At 33.6% G+C, this 20,178-nt stretch overlaps 1 protein-coding gene across 1 annotated transcript; it reads right to left on the reverse strand.

Moving 5' to 3' along the window:
• Positions 1-5,048: 5,048 nt before the first annotated feature.
• On the reverse strand, positions 5,049-16,891 carry LOC133199221 (uncharacterized). The gene is made up of 6 exons (XM_061335059.1): positions 16,822-16,891; positions 6,843-7,163; positions 6,571-6,750; positions 6,196-6,312; positions 6,020-6,082; positions 5,049-5,547 (listed from the first exon to the last, which is right to left on the reverse strand). The coding sequence occupies exons 1-6, from the start codon at positions 16,889-16,891 to the stop codon at positions 5,414-5,416; spliced, it is 885 nt and encodes a 294-aa protein (XP_061191043.1). The 3' UTR covers positions 5,049-5,413.
• Between the last annotated feature and the right edge of the window lie 3,287 nt (positions 16,892-20,178).

The following is a 20,178-nucleotide window of genomic DNA, read 5'->3' on the forward strand; positions in this document are numbered from 1 at the left end:
GCCTTAAAACTCAAGAACTTTGTATAACAATAAGATAGAAAGTTTTCACAAAATATAAAGGAATAAATAAAAAAATAAATTTAAAAATAAAATAAAAGAAATAATAAAGAATTAATAAAACTTAAAAAAAAAAGGGGGGGGGCACTGTAGTGGCTTGCATTTTGGTTTGTTACTTCGAATTTTAGTCTATGATTCTTAGGTACATGGACGAATGTAGAAAATGTTGCAAAAATTAATCTATTGTTTATTGTTCATGTTGTTTATAAGTCTCATGCTTAATGTTCTGTTTGCTGATCAATAGTTCTGCCTGCTGTTTATATTAAAGTCAGATTTGCTGGTTTATGTATTTTGGTCTGTATTTGCTTATTGTTCATGTTGTTTATAAGTCTCATGCTTGATGTTCTGTTTGTTGATATTAAGTTCTGGCTGCCGTTTATATTAAAGTCAGATTTGCTGGTTTATGGATTTTGGTCTGTATTTTGTTATTTATCTTAAGTAGTCATGCTGGTTTCTATTTAATTTTCATATTAAAAAAAAAATTTCATTTATACAGAAATCATTTTAGTAAGAGTCCCTATATGTACGACAATATGTACCTTACCTCACTGCATATAGTGTCGTCTATCGGTACATATTGTCGCCGGCGACAATATATACCGAGACGAGCCTTATTTTACTCCTGCATAATGGATGAAAAAATGTACAGTCAAGCACCAGCACATATTGTCCAACAATATGTACAGTCAAGGTCGGCACTTGTAAAATTATGCTAATTCCCTTAAAAATGTTTGAAACTAATGTGCTTGTACACAATGCAGACGATTTGCTAGGGAACACAGGCGTTTTGATAAAAGAAAGCTCATAATACAAATGAATTTTATCTTAATTTTTGTTCTAAAAATTGCGACGACATTCATTTAAAGACAGGTCGTTGTATGCATTGATTAGTTAAATATCTATGATGAAATGTGTATCCAACCGCACCTTAAAGTGATGGATAATATTTCATCTACTTTGGAAGATTTTTCAATAGTAAACTGTTATAGGCACGAAACCTGTCAATAGATGCATCAATTAAATTTAATTATCTATTTGCGTCTATGTTTTACAATGAAGTTGACTTTGTCAGGAACATCATGTCAATGTTATAGAGAATTACACTTTAACTTTTTCTGCTCTGTAATCAGTGAGCTTGAGAGGAAGAAATAATGGCTCAAAGCTTCATCTGAAGAGGGTTAAAACTATTCTTGATTTAAGACATTTTTATAATTTAAAACCAGCAGCTTAAAATCTTGTACGAACTGAAACCGCAAGATTGAATTGTTAATATTTGAACTTCTAAATATTTCTTTTAAATCTAGTATTGCATGTAATAACTAATTGAAAAAAATATGGAGATAATGTATTAACGTGGTACGTAAACACAATGTTTGTTTTTTTAGCAGAACGACAAGACAATTATATGCTCGAAGAACTGATTAATGTTTGTATTTTTAGTTACATATCTAAAATTAGTATATGGAAAACCCAAACTTATTCTAAGCCGGAATTCGTTGTATTCATGCCTTCACGTGCTAAATCGACAGAGTGCTCAGCAATGAGCTGTTATGATAATTTTTTATACGTCCTAGCTAACTAACTTTATCCTCAATTCAAAGAAGGAAAAAACAAAACAGGCTATCTGATACCGTCGTTGATGTGTTTTTTTTTTTTATAGTAAATCAATATACACACACACAGAGAGAGAGAGAGAGAGAGAGAGAGATTTAAATTTTAAAACATAAAAAGCTCATTCATCAAAATTTTTTTTTTTTTTTGTTTTGCTTGCTTAATTTACCCTTTAAAATTTTTCACCCATGCTGGGACTCCATCACCTTCAGGTTGGGAGCTGCACATTTAGCACCCGACTTGGCACATAATGGCCCTTGAGCAGTAAGAGATTTTCTTTGTAGCAACACCTACTGATATACGGAAATTCGAATCACATGTTCCTGTCTCGAACATACAAAAGGTGATCTGTGTTAGTTATGCTCGCTAGAGTCAATGCTGATTGTTAGCTCCAATTTCTGATTTATATATGTTTCTGCTTACACTTGTAATTCTACATACTACCTTTGTCCTTCTGTTTTAAATTTACCAGTATGCAATAAAAGAGATCCTTCTACGTGACTAGGTGTAATGATGACAGTTTCATATCATTTTAAAATAATAGTTTTTATTTTATTTCTTCAAGGAGTTTTGCTAGTACACCTCATTAATAAAAATGCCACACATATAGATGGTGACAATATACAAACAACACAACATAATTCTCTAAAATACATATCAGTGCACTTGAAAAAAAAATAAAATACCAACAGATCTATGTTAATTTTTTGCACTAATATCGATATACGAGGGGTGATCAAAAAGTTCGCGAACTAATTGAATTACTTCTTTAAAAGAAATAAAATGAAGTTTCAGTGTTTATTATTTTTTAAAGTAATCCTCTCCGATTTTCATGCACATCTGCCATTGTTCTGCCCATGCGCGAATCACGTGATCCAGACAGTCACGTGACATGCTTCGAAGCAGTCTGTTCAGAGAAGCTAAAAGATTTTTCCGTGTCTTATATTTCTTACCATGCAAGTTATTTTTTATAACAAAAACAGTCCATCTGTCAGAAATGGCCAAATCTCGGCAATAGGATGAGTGGATAAGGATATCCCTTCCCACAATTAGTATGGTGACCCATCACAACCCGAGTCCTCTGTCTCGGGAGAGTCGTTTTTCCAATGTGGATAAAGTATGGACGCCTTCTTTTTATCATATCTTATATGTTTAAAGTCTAAAGTAAACGATATTTTAGAGATTTAATAATTATACTATTGTTAAGATATACAACCATTTTTCTAATTGTTACTTGACGACGTTTCATAACAAATTGCTCAACTGAGGACACATCTTTCCCCCGGCTTGCTCTCGCTGGGCAACAGAACAAACATCATTTTTAACCGTCTCCCTGTCTTTACTTAAACAATCAATCCAATTAATGATTGAACTTCTGGTAAGTCCTTTGTCTTCATAAACCTTGTACAAATTATCATATTCTACTGCAAAGGAATTTCCAAGATATACGTTAAACTTTACAGCCGTTCGTTGCTCGAGTACGACTGAGTCAACCATTTTTTGTCACAAGTGACCTACATATTGACGTCATTTTCACATTGTGACGTCACAAACACGGAGCAAAACATTATTTAACATATGTTATTTATAGAACATGTGTATGACTATATGTGTGCCAAATTTCATTCTGATCTGAATTGTGGTTTTGTAAATATAGAGATAGTTCGCGAACTTTTTGATCACCCCTCGTACCAGCGTTTATAAGGCAATGTTACGGAAGTAACTGCTTAAATATGAGTCATTATTACTCTCATAACCTAAAACTGACCTATTTTTCATTATCTAATGTTGTGTATCGAAGCTAAAACACGACTTTAGATAAGGCAAGTATCTGGTATAATGTTAAAATTTCTGAAAAGACAATACTGGTTACATGTAATCGTTACGGGAGTTAATTGTAACGAAAGTTTATTTTAAGCAATAAAGTTGAAATTCTCGGCAATAGAAACAATTAACATTTTTAAAAAAAGATATTAATCATGAGTATGCAGTATTTAACTCCAAAAATTATGCCTTTCTATACCTTAAACACAAAAACATTCCTCGATAATCGTAATGGAAGTTCATGTCATATTCCCAGACTAATAACATGTGAGCTTGCTATTTTTAAATAATTAAAACCCCAGATGACATCACAACTATAAATACCAACCACCATGCTTAAATCTCACATTGTCTGAAGTGATTTAAATAAGTGATTCATTAATCCATGGATTCTTACATGGGTGAGAAATTTAAAAATGTCCCTCATCTTTCACATTCAGGGTATGTTTGGATTAGGGGCCCATTCTTTTCCTACAGTCTGGCATGAGACATTAGTCTATTTCTATTCAGAGTATAAATACACATGTAGCATGTAAAAGAACTGACAATAGATTTAGTCAAAGAGTTTATTTCGAAAAATCATTACATCAATCACAGTTTAATACACTATTCATAGAATAACTTGAAAAATTGTCTTGAATATGTCTAAAATTTTCTGAAATTCTTTGACGATGACCAGTCTCCAGTTTTCAAAATGTTCGTTAATGAAACACCAATTTTCATAACTGCAGAAGAGGATGCCGCAAGAACGGAATATACCTTAAAATTACTCATGTGCTTTGTATTACACGTTTAATCCACCTAGTGACAGTGCTTTTGGAAACATTACCTGAAGTCTTATACGAAACACGACGTTGGTCACACATTCAATGATTATTAATTAAAAAGTAACTTCATCTTTGTACCTATGGAGACTAAAAGAAAGACCTTCCTGCTCTGTAGGTTATGAAGCAATATTAAAATATACAACTCCCTCTGAAGATAATACTCATATTCTTAATATTTTAGTTTAAGAGAGTGTGTGCCCTAAAACTAAAAATGTATATAACTTCCTTGTAAGTTGCTCCATGTCTCATGAATGCAAAGGAAAAATCTTTTTAAATATATGAAGATTTAAGTCACATTCCCTGTAAATTCATATCTTGGCAAACATGGTCTCAGTTAAAACAAATCTTTCATGAATTTAGAAAGTAATTGGATTTTTTTAAATTACATTCTTTATCTAATTATGGTGAAGTCTGAGCTACAGCCACTTTATGAGGGGGGGGGGGGGGGGGGTATTCAAACATGGATGACGTTCGGCTTCAAAACATGTGAGAGAGAAAATTATTTTGTGTCGAATTCATTTTTTTTATCGGAAATTTAATGGTCTTACATGTAATATTATCTGACTCGAAAGTGAACTTATACATTACATAGACGTCGGAACCGGAGGGTTGGGGAAGGGGGCCTAGCCTCCCCCCCCCACTTTTTTTTTGCATAGATAGACATAATATAGGCATTGAAAATTTGGGTTTACCTTTTTTGTTGGTTTAGCCCCCCCCCCCCCCCTTCAATTAGCTACTTTCAATTTGCTTCCGACGCCTATGCATTTCATGATGTAGTAAACTTCTAACATTCTGTAAATTATGAAAAAGAGACGTAGTGTAAAAAAAGGTTCAAATCGCTGAAGAAGAGAATTGTCTTTTGATTAACAGAAAAATGTTCAGGTCACACAGTGAACTTATAAAATAACATCCTAATTTCCACCACAGTATAAAACATTAATATTCGTATCACATAGTCGTCTCTTGAGATTGTAGCTCATGCTGGCACACTCCATGTAGAAGATAATGGCGATCCATAGCAATGTATTGTTACTTCCGTGGTCACCAGAAGGTTGGGGGTTCCTTCACTATTTTCTATGCAATAATGTTACTTTTCAACTAGGTAGAAAAACGAATCCTCTTTCTATGAAATATTGCGCATTGTAAGCAATTATCAGTGACAACATTAGGACTATTGCTGTAAGAGAATGACTTGTACATCCATTGATTGTATCAGTTTTATTATTCCCTAGTAAAGAAAGAAAGAACATATCAGTTTAGTGGGAAAAAAATGTTAGGCCATTCCAAGTGTTCCCTATTGTAAGCGTCCGCGGACGGATTGCTTTCTGAAGTGTATATAAATAAAAAAAACATTCACTAAAAATGAACAAAAATACATATATTTGCAAAACAATATACTCTTTTGAGATTGGTACATGTATCTTATTTTTATATTTGTGTATCGAAATTTTTAATTTTTAGTTTATCTTTATAACAATGCGAGGAAAATTCTAAGATGATGAGAAATTCTTTTTCTTATAATGTGGTGTTTTTTTTCCTTTCGGTTTGTGTGTTTTTCCCGGATAGAAAGATAGGTGTTTGATTTTAAGTTGGACGCTAAACATAGAAAACAAAAAACTTGGAATAGCCTTATATGTGAACAAAATATAAAAAGAATATATGAAGATAACAGGACAATCTATGTGATTCTTATGCATTACCTATAAATTTATTACTGGAAACACTCCATTGTCCACTGCCTGTAGCACTCGTCGCATGATTCCCTAGATTAAAAATAAGAGTAATTTGTATTTTTAAGATTTTTTAAGAGACTTAATGGTATAATTAAGTACGAAAGCTTTTAGAATTTCATCTTCTATATAAATAACAGTCATACCTGGGGTTGAGGAGACCTTTTCCGGTTCGAAGTCAATAGTCTGTCCGTCCATTATGCACTGATATTCTTGCGGATAATCTGTAATGAAGCCGTCTATTCCATTCTTGTGGATGTGTCCTAAAGGGTGTCAAAGAACAAGACTGTTTTATTGTCACATATATTCATTTTTAAGTTAAGTTCGATCTAATAAATTCTGATTTGTTTAAAACTTAAAATGAAAGAAACATTTCATAATTAAACTCGAGAAAGAACTCTTAAGTGCATTACAATAATTCCTTTCTTATTTTATTGTAACATTTCATGAGTACTTATATTTCAAAAAGATTTAAGATCTCATTAAAATGTAACTATCCCCTAAGAAAAGCGCTGACCTACCCTGTTCTTTGCTTTGACATTGTGTTGCTGCTATTTTTTCGTTCCATTTACAGAATTCGATGAAGTCTCCGCTGTTCTTGTTTTTTATGTAAATTCCTCTTGACAAACTAAAGAAAGTATGTTTGCAGGTCAAAGAAGCGTGTGTATTGTTGTGAGTTGCCTTAACTGTAAAATCTGAAACTTTAAAACAAACAAACAAATAATAATAATAATAAAAGTAATTTTTTTTTAAATTCATGAAAGAGGGAGAGAGAGAGAGAGAATTTACTTACCACAAGGTATAAGATTTATAAGTCTTTTGCTAGCTCTTCCATCCCTACATGTGGAATTAACCCACAACCGTTTTCTCGCATGTTTTTCATAATAAAAAATGAAGCTGAACTTAAGCAAGTGATGGGTTTTATCATAAGTCCCAAAATGACACCCTACTCCACTTGAGAAATCGCACTGTACAATCAGATTAGAATCACTTTCTACAGCTACTCGAATATCTTTAACATCACATTTAAGGACAGTTGTATTAATGTCTTTTGTTTCACCGTGGCAGAATTCTTCAGTAACTTCGTTGCCGTTGATACCTTGTGACAAAACCACTGTGAATTAAAAAAAAATGTATATTAAAATTTACAAAATCTGATATTTCGCATAAAATCGCACTGAATGTATATTTATACTTGTTTTTTTTTTTCGAAAATATGGTTAAATAGAGAAACCAAATATGCAAAGCTCAAGGGAATTAACTCTGACTGTCTTGTTGTGGCCTACATATTAAAACTGTCGACTTTTCTTCCCAGTTTGTTTTAAGATGGTCTGTGTTTTAATATAATTACGTAAAAAAGAAGAAAAAAACATGTATTCCTTGCTTCTTGTATAAATGTTATCAATTGAAGAAGCTTAAGTGTATTGATTGCAGTGTGGGCCTAGAGTTAAAAAATCTCTTTACATGACAGTATCCGTGTATAAAAAAAACCCAATCCAAATATACATTTTTCAATATATCAAGTATGATTCCTAACCCGAATAAAAAACTTACATGCATATGTTATGGTTTTAAAACATGATGTAATTGTTACAAATACACACAGCAAATCATTGTCAGTGACAAGGATTTACCCAAGTACTACGATCTAATATAAAACCGAAAGTAAATCCTCCAAATTTTTCTATTTTTTATCTTAAGCAGAAATCAAAACAAATTCCTTTGATAAAAACAACATACAGACATTATATAAATGCACAATTCAAGACCCTTCCGCAAAATGAAGAAATAAAAAATGATTAATTGCTTTTTTAACCTCGTTGAAAACCTTAACGGTCAAATATTTACATTTCTAACTATACGCTAAACTAATTACAAAAGTAAAAAAAAAATTACTCTAGTTTATAAATAGCAAAATTATTGTATTAAAACATGACAATACGAGGATTACAGTACCTGGCATAAGAAGGCAAATAATTGACATCAACTTTCCCAATACGAGATGCATGTTGTCTCACAATGATATTGTGTTGTATAAATACGTGACTGTAATGGTAATGTATTTTATATTCTAAAGGGAAAGCCCCATTTCTATAATTAGGAACAGGGAATTCCAGATATATGATTCAGCTCTAAACTTTTCACATGAAGAAGGCGTTATTATTGTAACTAGAGTAAGAAAGTGAAATATCTGTTGATGAAAGGGAAGATGCATTGAAAACAAAAAGTAATATTCAAGAGATTTGTTGAGATTAGCGCATCCAATTATTGTAGTGAGATTTAGGCCTATTTTTACACTCGAGGCTAAAGCTATTCTCTTTAAAGATGTGGACAGGTTTTCGCCTACATCCACAAACGTGCTTCTACATTAAGCAGGTTTAAAACCAATAAAATATATTGAAGATTTAATTTTTTTGTTGTTGCTTTTTATCTTTAAATTACATCTTTTCATCATTTTATCTTTAAAAATCTTCTTCTCAAGAACCACTGTGCTTGAAAATTTGAAACTTATGTGGAAGCATCCTCAGGTAGTGTAGATTCAAGTTTGTTCAAATCATGACCCCCGGGGGTCGGATGGGGCCACAATGGGCGATCAAAGTTTTACATAGGAATATATAGGAAAAATCTTTAAAAATCTTCTTCTCAAGAACAGCAAAGCCATGATTGGTCATATTTACATGGAAGCATCCTCAGGTAGTGTAGATTCAAGTTTGTTCAAATCATGACCCCCGGGGGTCGGGTGTGGCCACAATGGGCGATCAAAGTTTTACAAAGGAATATAAAGGAAAAATCTTTGAAAAATCTTCTTCTCAAGAACAGCAAAGCCATGATTGGTCATATTTATATGGTAGCATCCTCAGATAGTGTAGATTCAAGTTTGTTCAAATCATGACCCCCGGGGGTCGGATGGGGGCACAATGGGCGATCAAAGTTTTACATAAGAATATATAGGAAAAATCTTTTAAAATCTTCTTCTCAAGAACAGCAAAGCCATGATTGGTCATATTTACATGGAAGCATCCTCAGGTAGTGTAGATTCAAGTTTGTTCAAATCATGACCTCCGGGGGTCGGGTGGGGCCACAATGGGCGATCAAAGTTTTACATAGGAATATATAGGAAAAATCTTTAAAAATCTTCTTCTCAAGAACAGCAAAGCCATGATTGGTCATATTTACATGAAAGTATCCTCAGGTAGTGTAGATTCAAATTTGTTGAAATCATGACCCCCGGGGGTCGGGTGGGGCCACAATGGGCGATCAAAGTTTTACATAGGAATATAAAGGAAAAATCTTTAAAAATCTTCTTCTCAAGAACAGCAAAGCCATGATTGGTCATATTTACATGAAAGCATCCTCAGGTAGTGTAGATTCAAGTTTGTTCAAATCATGACCCCCGGGGGTCGGGTGGGGCCACAATGGGCGATCAAAGTTTTACATAGGAATATAAAGGAAAAATCTTTGAAAAATTTTCTTCTCAAGAACAGCAAAGCCATGATTGGTCATATTTATATGGTAGCATCCTCAGATAGTGTAGATTCATGTTTTTTTTTCAAATCATGACCCCCGGGGGTCGGATGGGGCCACAATGGGCGATCAAAGTTTTACATAGGAATATATAGGAAAAATCTTTAAAAATCTTCTTCTCAAGAACAGCAAAGCCATGATTGGTCATATTTACATGGAAGCATCCTCAGGTAGTGTAGATTCAAGTTTGTTGAAATCATGACCCCCGGGGGTCGGGTGGGGCCATAATGGGCGATCAGAGTTTTACATAGGAATATAAACGCGGGTATGTTAAGGCTACACCCAGAGATATCCTACTTGCCTTCACAATATGACGTCATAGTAAGCTTGTGTGACGTGAACTACAGAAATAATGATTTCTTAATATCTATCTTTAAAGTTTAATTTCAGGTCCAAGAAAAGAATGGAATCATTCAAAACATAACATAAACTAAATCTTGTCGTTTTTGGGTGGTATAAATAGCTAATTATTTAGCACGGGGGTTAAATACCAAACCCATGACGTCATAACTATTGATCAAATATTTGCCGAGTGAAATGAGAATTCATGTAAACAAACATATGAAATGGGAGTTTTAAAGCATATACCATGAATGTTATGTGTGATTCATGAGGAATTAAAGATTAAGAATCAGGTACGCTGATATATTCTTATCATGTTTTCTTATAATGAACATAGTCAGTGCTTTGAAATCCCGATCAGCGGTTCCTCTATCGTTCTATAACAACAAAGATGCAAAAGTTCAACACTACGCCGCATACTTTGAAATATAATTTTTGTTTGTATCGAAAGCTTGTATTCTATAGTACTTGGAAAGTGCTGCTAGAATCGTGTGGTTAACATGAATTGATAAAAATTCCTTGATCGTATGTATAAAATGTTAAAATTTTGGTAAGGTTTCATGCGAAATTTTGGAATATTTTTTTCTGTGTCAGGAGAGTAGGATTCTAGCAGCACTTTTCATGGCCCAGTGATGTTTTTACATAATTATTTTCACTAAAAGAAATGAATTATCTCCGGGGTAGTGTTGAACTTTTCACTTTTTCATTAAGGCAATTTTTCTATTTATAGACGTCACGTGATGACGTCGTAGTGGAGTGCTTCTTTTAGCCTAAGACTCAATGACGTCTATACAATGGATAATAATAGTGAATGTTTTATCTATGGTGTTTCCGATTTATCAATGTTACATTCTACGAAAAAAGTCTAAATTCGCCGAAATATGATCTGGGTACTGCCTTAACATACCTGCGAAGGAAAAATCTTTGAAGAATCTTCTTCTCAAGAACAGCAAAGCCATAATTGGTCATATTTATATGGAAGCATCCTCAGATAATGTAGATTCAAATTTGTTCAATTCATGACCCCCCCCCCCCCCCGAACCACTTTTTTATTTAAACTTTTCAACCTTTCAAGACTGAACTGATTTCTGCCTTTTCCTAGCCATAGTGCTCAGGTGAGCGATGTGGCCCCTGGGCCTTTTGTTTTGAATTGCTAAGAGCTCGACTGCCTTATATGCAAGAGTCAAGAAGAGGAGTTTAATACTTTTTTTTTAAATTGCTAAGAGCTTGACTGCCTTATACGCAAGAGTCAAGAAGAGGACTTTAAAAGATTGCAATAATTTTGATGGTTTTGTCCCAACCCTAAGACACCAAGGGGAGAAGCATAAAATTCACAATTTATGATCCTCTTTTCAAATGCTTTATAATAAATTGAAATTTGTTCAGTGATTTTTGAAAAGTTGAAAATATTTAACGTTTACGAACGACACAAGATTGAAGGCGAGGGAAAACAAGAGGCAACAACGTTCATCTGAGTCACCTTTAATATGTTTTTCTTCAGAACATTGGTCCTTTCCCAAGGGGCCATGATTTGAACAAACTTGAATCTACACTACCTGAAGATGACTGCAGCAAAGGATAGTGTCTTAAACGCAGTGCATTTTCGCCTGACACCACGAACGTCAGGCAGTATAAGGATCATTTTTTCCATGGTTCGAAACTGAGAGATCATACTTAGTGAGCTTGATTATATGCAAGCTGATTTACATCAGAATTTGTTACCTGCATTTTAACAAATACAGTTTGCATAAGAAAGAACCATATAACTGATGCAAAATAATGATGTGTTTACTTCTTTCATTTTTTTTTTTTTGCATGCCTCTGTTTATTCCTTGTGATTTTTTATACAAGCATGTCCGTGTAACATTTTTTCTGCGTTTCTAAACTACTTGATCAGTCCATTTGTCTTCTACGAAAGGAGTGACACAATCATTTCGCACCAAATGACAAGTAAATTATCTTCGCACCTTTTTCTCGGATTGTTCTATTGAATGGGTGTGATACCTTCAATTGAAATAAATAAAGTTAGTTCCTTAACCTGATTCTTAAGCTTTGGAATTTTATTAACTGTAAATTCTATCCGATTTTTTAAATAACACATTGTGTATGGACTGGCAACACTAAAGCAATGGATTTTTTAATTATTCTTACTATCTTGTATCCCGGTTATCCCATAAGTGGACTAGTCCAAACATAAACAAACTCCCTCCATCTGGTAAATCGGATATCCCTGCTTGATTCAGTCTGTTTCCCCCCTTTTCTTTTAAAATAACAACAAAAATAAAACAAAATAATGTACGTTACAAGGTTAGCTTTTTATAAAGCTTAGAAAGTCAGCCAGTGGCATATTATTCCGTGCTTTCTGATGAACAACGGTTTCCTTTTAATACAGCGAGAAGAGTGTACGCCAGTAACCGTAGAGGGATGGGCTTCACTCTTGTATGGTTTTAAGTAAACAATCGACAAAATGAAGAAGACGTCATGATCTGCACTAGTTTTAATTTCATAGAAAAACACATTATTATAGAAGAAATGAAAGGTCCTGAAATCGATTGAAAAGAAAAACTGTAAACGATTTTAAAACTGTTTATGAAAATGTATTAAACTCATTCATGAAATATATGGAGATAAAGAACAGTATTCAAGCTCAAAAGTCCATTAAACATAACAAAATAGGAGTAGAGCAAACACGGACCTCCAAAACATCAGAGGTGGGATCTGGTGCCATGGAGGAGTGAGCATCCTCTGCCGACCGGTCACACCCGCTGTTTGCTCCTTGTCATGATGGGGAAATAACGGAAAAATCCGTCGACAATTTAATGTGTAAATAATGGCCAATGATATAAAAAACCCTGTACTTTAATTTTCGTGGGGAATGGTTGTGTATAAAGTTGAAATGTCGGAAGTTTTTAAGCTGTTGATTTTGGTAAAAATCTTATGATTTCAAATTTTCCAAAAGAATTTTTAAGTATCCACACCTGATTTTCAATTTTCATCACTTCTCAAATATATTGTTGCAAAGTACTCTTGAAGTTTCTCCTTCACTACTGTTAATATCTTAGTGAGGAGTAAAGAAAGAGTATATATGTTAATATATGTTAAATATAATATATGTTAAGACCATTGTCGTACGTGAGTTTTGTCCGGGGGTGGGGGGTGGGGGCGATTATTAGTATATTGTTTACTCTATCTATAAAGTGTACCGGCTATTTACTTTGCGTCCTAGAGCAGCATTTAAACATTTTTTGTATCAGCCACTTCAAGACAATTTTCTTAGTTAAAACTGTTCACATTTTTTTTGTCAACGAAAACGACGGAGACCTCTATATAAACAGAGGCCGTCTCATCAATCTCTCACTGACCAGAGAGTGTGCATGAAGAAAAGCGCCGTCTAGTAAGAGAGTAATATGAATTTCTTTAGAACGACTCGCCTACCTATTTTTCCCAGATTCCAATCTATGCAAGCGCACTTGAAGTTTCACCCCAACGTTACTAGTCAGCCCGTGGGCCAACTAATTTATTAAATGAACAAACAGTGGCCTATCTTAGATATTCGTTAATCTGTAATATTTCGTTATGACATTTGAGAGAGTCACTTGTACATCTTGTGTAATGAAGTATAGCAACTATAGTATATGTCGCTCCTTGATAACGGAAACATGAAGCACATCTCTTGCTTATACGTTCCATAGATAGTGATTGATACATGTATAGTCAGGTAAACTTTTTGAAAAGCTATTCCTTGTCTATATTAGAATCTATATCTTCATTTGAACTCTTCACCCAAGGATGCTTTGTGCCAACATTGGTTAAAATTAGCCGATTGGTTGTCGAAAATGTGATGTTACAGACGGATGGATAGATAGACAAATGGACACACGGACGCCGGACAACAGACACCAGAAAAGCTCTTTGGAGTTTTCAGCTCAGGTGAACTAAAACATATAGCAATTTGTCACCTACATTAATCAGGAAACCTAACCACAAATGCATGTAGGAGTAGATGAAACACGGAGAAAACGAACAGCAACCAAGCTTGAAAGTCCAATACAGATCGAAAGCAGAGCAAACGCGGCCTCCAAAAGCATCAAAGGCGGGATCAGGTGCCATGGAGAAGCAAGCATTTCCTATAGATCGATCACACCCGCCGTGTGCTAATTGTCAAGATCGGGCAAAGAAGAAGCCGTAGACATTTCAGGGTTTAAATAATGACCTAACAATTAGTATGAAAACGTCAGCAGTAATCGACTTAATGATAAATTGTTTTTGCGGACAAGGTATTGACCATAAAACTTGCGAAATGAGGAATTTGAACGTGACTGTTGATATCCTTGCTTCATCAACTTGTTTGTCAATAGCTTGCATCGTTTTAGAAATTGTTTATACATGCTCTTGCGTATCGAATCAATTGGGAGATATAAACCCCTTATGCAGTCGATAAAGAAATATTACTACATAAGTATGCCATTGGGAAGTTGAGGATAGAAAAGTTGAAGTCAACACGTTTCTCATAAAGTTTTGTTGCTTGGTTACCATTAACGTCTTTTTCTAGCAAAATATCTAAATATGAAACAGATGTGTCAGACTCTGTGGTATCTGTTATTTCAAATATTCTCGTTCATATAAATTATATTAGAAGTAAAGAAAGTAATAAAACAGGTTGGTAGTGATTATATAAACATTCTGATAATTAAGAAATGGATTTAATTTTTGAAGATTCATGAGGACATGTACTACGACGCTTCATATTTCATGAAACACGTTAGCGCTTCATGATAAATATGCCGGCGTGAAGCGTTGTAGTTCATGTACCTCATGAATCTTCAAAAATTAAATTCATTTCTTATATTTACATTATTTTTTCCACAATTTACGCAATTCAACTGTCATTTTTAAAGCAAAACAGTTTGCACTATAGTTTTGACGTCAAGTACGGTAATCTGACGTAGCAATAGAGATATTCATGCTCATCCATGGTAGTTCATGAGAAAATGAACAGTCTTCTAATTTGCAAAGAATCTTAATGAAAAATACTTGGAAATGTAAATATATTGAAATGAACAGAAAAGTTAAATATCGTGTTTTGTCTGATTTTCAATTTGAAATGAAATAAAAACTTTCCTTGTTCGTGCGGAATTGTTTGTTGGGTAATAGCCCCCCCCCCCCCCCCAGAAATACAGAAAAAGCCCATTTTCGACATGGTTACATTTGTCGTAAAATTCCTTGACGAAGAATCGGAACTTCGCCCCGTGGCTTTATGTCGAATCAGTTTGCAGTCACAGATCACTTTGCAAGGTGAATAGCCAGGATTCCTTCATGTTTAAATTTTATTAATGAATGTTTTTAAATCTGAATCTGTCACTGCGCTATCTCGTTATATTTTATTAAGGTCTCTTTAGCCTCACTTTGACGTCACTTTAGCGCAAGTTTCTCCGAGTACATTTCTACGCGTGAGTATACACTAAGTGGTATTCAAATCAATTTCACGTTTGGCTTACTAGAAAAACAGAGCAAATGAAATGTAAGTATATGGAAATAAAAACAATGGAATATGATGAATTTTAGAATATTCTAATGTGGTTAACTTGATTCCCTCGATATACAGATTTCAGGGAAATTTTTCAGTAGTAATGTCTATTTTTTTTCTCTACTGTATTTTATACACATGTACATGTAAACCTAGCTTATTTTTATCAGAATTAATTTTCCCTTTGTTTGTACATGTAAGGTAAAACACATGTGCGTTCTTACCAGTATGACATACTGTAAATGTATGACATTTAGCTGTGTATTCATTTTAGCGCCTTTTGGAGGAAAGCAACTTCCGCTCATTCAAGTAAAATGCTAAATGTCTTGCACATTACATAAATAAAACATATAAAAATGCGCTAAATCAAATCATCTCTAACTTGTTCAAAAATAAATTTCCGCCAAATATCGTACATGCTAAATATGATGCATTTACAGTATTAAGCTGCAGGAAGTTTGATCAAAAAGTGTAACCATAAAATTAATGCAGATGGATTTGTAATTGTGAACGAATAATGTAATGGTTAAAGAAATTAGCAAAGGAAGAGTTGGAAAAAAGAATTACCTTCATAAAATGGATAGACCTGTATAAAAAACGTTATATAAATCCACAATTCCATGGTCACTGTCGTAGACGTCTAATGTTGAACAAATATATAAAGTAAATAATGAAGACGATAACGTCTAAGTCATTAACATTTCCATGCGCTTTGCAGATATTTGCGCTTTTAATATTTTTAACAGTATTCAATGGAGAGATTACGTCGATATTTAAATATGTCAGCTAAAACAGGATTTTGAAAACAAGTTTGATTGTAAGGCACCCCTGTCCCCCTCATTCTACAGGCCTTATATTTCGTATATATCTCAGGACCTTTAATTTGAATGGAGTATTTTGTATGTTATCAGTGATGAGAATCTAAGTTAAGTGTGTAAAGGTATAGACATTTTTGACACGCTAACTAAGCACTGCGTCATTTGATCGCCATGACCCTTTAACACAATTCATTTGTAAACAAAAAGAAACGCTGTCGACCACCTTTTTGTACTCTGTTTGAAATATTTTTTTCTGTACAAGGTATAACAGTATTCCAGCCTCTGATGTACATGTATTATCAAAGATTTCAATTAAAAATTGGAAATTTTAATAACTACGTTAAACATTTTTTTTTTCCTTTCTTAATCTAACTTTTTAATAACTTTTAATGCAATCTCCCTTGCGTGGAAAAATGGTTCCTGACATTTAATAAGTATCAGATTTACTTAAAAAAAATAACAATTTCCTACATACAAAAGAAAAATTGCTCATGAAAACCAAAATGATAAACATTCTCCCTTGAATGATCTGTAGTAGAGAGATTTGCTGTGCCACTCACACTCCATTATCCCTTTTAGAGAAGTGGACAGGCTTCCGCCTACATCCACAATGTTGATTTCCGGGTACATTTACTTCTCTTCGCAAGCCTTCATGTTTTGATTCGAGAAAACATATAAATGTCGAACCGGTGACGGCCGAAATTTCGTCTAAAATATGTCCGAATGTACGTAACAGACGTGCTATATTAACAACTCAACATTAAAAAACCTTTAGTCCCCTCCGGTTTCACCGGTAGGGGATAATAAACACAACTCTCACAAAAAATCAATCTTTACATATTGTTAATCCATTTTCACAAGCCTGTCTACTTCTCTAAAGAGAAAAACACACCATATCATCTACCTAGAGGATAAGAACCTGGACAAAAAGGCCTGTAGCAATGGTTTCAAAAGTAGAGGTCAAACTTTCCAAAAAATCTGACAATCAAAAAAAAGGTTATTTACTGTCCAAATCATACAATTTGCTAGAGCTCGACCGTACATCAAAACGAGGGGGGTGGGGTCAACCAGCATCTAAAAGGAAAATTTACTATGGCAAAATACTACTCAGAAAAAAGTAAGGGGGCACCCTGCCCCCCCTTCCCGCGGTTTACAGGCCTGACCATTGCTATATTGATAGTAGAGGAACATGATAATGAACACAAGAATACGCGATAATCATGAATCAACTGTGTTTTCAAAATGACAGCGTATAAATAAAATAAGAACTGAACATTTACTGGGGCAGATCCAGAAATTGGTTAAGGTTTTTTTTTTTTTCAGAGGCAGGAGGCCCACAGTGGGTCCAGAGCAAGGCCCTGTTGGGGACCAAAGGGGGGTGGGTTCCTAAATTTTCGTGATTTTAAAAGTAAATTAACTTTATAATAAGGCCTTCATAGGTGTAGTTTTACCCAATCATACAAACATTTTTTATCAATAATCAAATTATCCAAAATTTCTCATCAGAGTAAATTTTTTTGCCCGTCATTGGAGAGTGATTTGAGCTAATCTACGTTTAAGTCACTTCTTTCATCATGTCTCCACCCCCCACCCCCCGGCGCCTTATCATCAGTGTCATGACACTTCTTTACTCAATGCATGACTTCTCATTTTTGAAGTAATCAACAGATTTGCAAATTTTTTTAGGTTAAAGTAGCAAGAAAAATGAATGATTTCTGAGTCAGAATGCCTTTCCTGTGCAAATAACGAGGGCAATGAAAATAAAACAGTCAAATAATTTTTTCAGTATTTTTTAAATTTCGTTAAAAAGAAATTTTCGAATGAAAAAGTTAAAATGATGTTTCATTTTACTCGGGCATTTTAATATTTTTTTTATCTAAATTATGATATCTTAGAAATGTAAAATCATTCAAACTAAACTGCTTTTTGATATAGCTGCCAAAAATAGACGTCAGATCCTAAAGCCAAACATGCAACATGTGCGCCACTTATAGACATAAGGCTTTCAAAATACGAACTTCATTACGGTTTTACTAGGTTTATTTAATAATTATTGAATATTATACACCAATATACTGGCTATGAGGACAATAGCAAGTTTATCGTTTCCCAAGACTGCGAATACTTCCCGAATCGCAGCCGAGGGAAATAGTTGTTGTCGAGGGGGGGGGGGGGGGGGGATAAACTTGCTGTTGTCCGAATAGTCAGTAAATAGGTGTTTTATTATACCGAAGCCGACTTTACCTTTGTTACATCACAAACCAGATACGTCACAATACAACAACGCATATAGTTTTTAGATGAAAAACGAGGGAAATGGAATGCTTCCGGTGAATAGTTTGATGACTATTTCACCATGGGCAAATAGCACAAAAACTATTCCACGGTAGGGGCTGTTTAGAAAAAGTAAAAGTAGAAGATTTATTTGTCATACTTTTATGTAGAAAAAATTCACAGAGGTATAATTATTGTTAATACGGGAATGGAAGTCTTAAGACATTTCACCACTGATGTTGCTACTTTTATTTTCACACGAATTCCTTCAAAAAGCCGAAGAAAAAAGGAATTTATTTCTTGTCGATACACGATCGCCATTTTCACAAAATAATTCTCTTTCACTTTCCGAGGTTAAAAGAATTTCTGATAAAAGTAAATCGACATTTTAGTAGGATATAGTCTTTAGATTTTATTAGTATTAAAATCAGATGGTGGATCTGTATTTTTGGAAATATATGACGTTGATAACTTGAAAATATATATATAATTTTTCGACGTACATGTATTTTAATATGCTCATTGTAATATCATGAAAGTTTTTTTTCCTTTATATGCATACACATGTGACCTAATGTTTGGCTTACATATTTTTTTAAACGAATTTGTTTTAATTTTGATCGCATATTGTTAGGAAAAAAGTAATAGTAACACCAAGAACTTGTCGATTTAGTATTTCATAACCCTAAAGTTAATTGGAATTGGGAGTTAAAATGGAAGTGAGTTTCTTAGGCAGTTCAGCATTCGTCATAGTGCTACCATAATGATCAATGTTATTGACATACATGTATGGAAAAGGGAAATAAATAAATAAAAATATTCAATTTGAAATTTAAAGGTTCTCTTTTTTATAAAACGTTCTGTTCATTGTTGTAAGATTAATAACTAAATGACGAAACAGCAAGAATAAAAGCTATGAAATTCCTTCAACATTGAATATGTGCTCCTTTCGTTGTAAATCTGGCAGCAAGAAAAGGGACGTTAAGAAATAAGAATTATCTTTAGAAAATCCCAATCAATTTTTTTTTATCGAAAATTCTATGCTAGGGGTTTATTTATAAGAAAGTAAAAACCCGTTATCTATTTATAACACAATTCATTTTATAGCAGTTATAAATCATTTGCATTACAAGTAGGCTTTTGAAAACACTTCGTAACACGAAGTGGCTGTCACAAGTTATCACCATGCAGGATTGACTTTTAAAAATCTATTTTGAACTCAAATATAATTTATCAGTTATTTTTTATTGAGATTAATTTTAAATGCACTGTGACAATCTTTGAACAATTGTTGAGAACTACAAAGGGTTAAAGTGTTAACACCATCACTAATTTGTAATACCTTATAAAAGCATTCAATACATGTAATTATTCTATTTGTCTTTCTGTCATGTCTACGTTGTTAAAACTTTTCACAGACTGTAATTTATTCAACACATGTCATTTTATCACTCCGTTTGCTAATTGTTGTCAAAGAAATTTTTATATACCTTTATCTGAATTGTATATGGCAGTTCGGAGGCCTGACGCATTACTGGCCACTTCCGTCTGTATACTTCTTGATTGTTAAAATTGGTATCCATCGATAAAAGATTTGATAAACTCGAAAACCTGATTACCCGTTACTCTAATTTGGATTTATA

This window comes from Saccostrea echinata, unplaced genomic scaffold (assembly GCF_033153115.1).
Source record: "Saccostrea echinata isolate AGI-Se365-2 ecotype Australia unplaced genomic scaffold, CSIRO_AGI_Sech_v1 ptg000033l, whole genome shotgun sequence".
NCBI lineage: Eukaryota > Metazoa > Mollusca > Bivalvia > Ostreida > Ostreidae > Saccostrea > Saccostrea echinata.

Bases quoted from the DNA above. Each gene is read 5' to 3' on its own strand.
- LOC133199221 (XM_061335059.1), bottom strand. From the start codon at position 16,891: ATGTACCCGGAAATCAACATTGTGGATGTAGGCGGAAGCCTGTCCACT. The intron at 7,164-16,821 runs GTGAGTGGCACA...TTTAATTCACAG, and splicing joins TCTAAAAGGGATAATGGAGT to TGGTTTTGTCACAAGGTATC. The intron at 6,083-6,195 runs GTATGACTGTTA...TTTTTAATCTAG, and splicing joins AAAGGTCTCCTCAACCCCAG to GGAATCATGCGACGAGTGCT.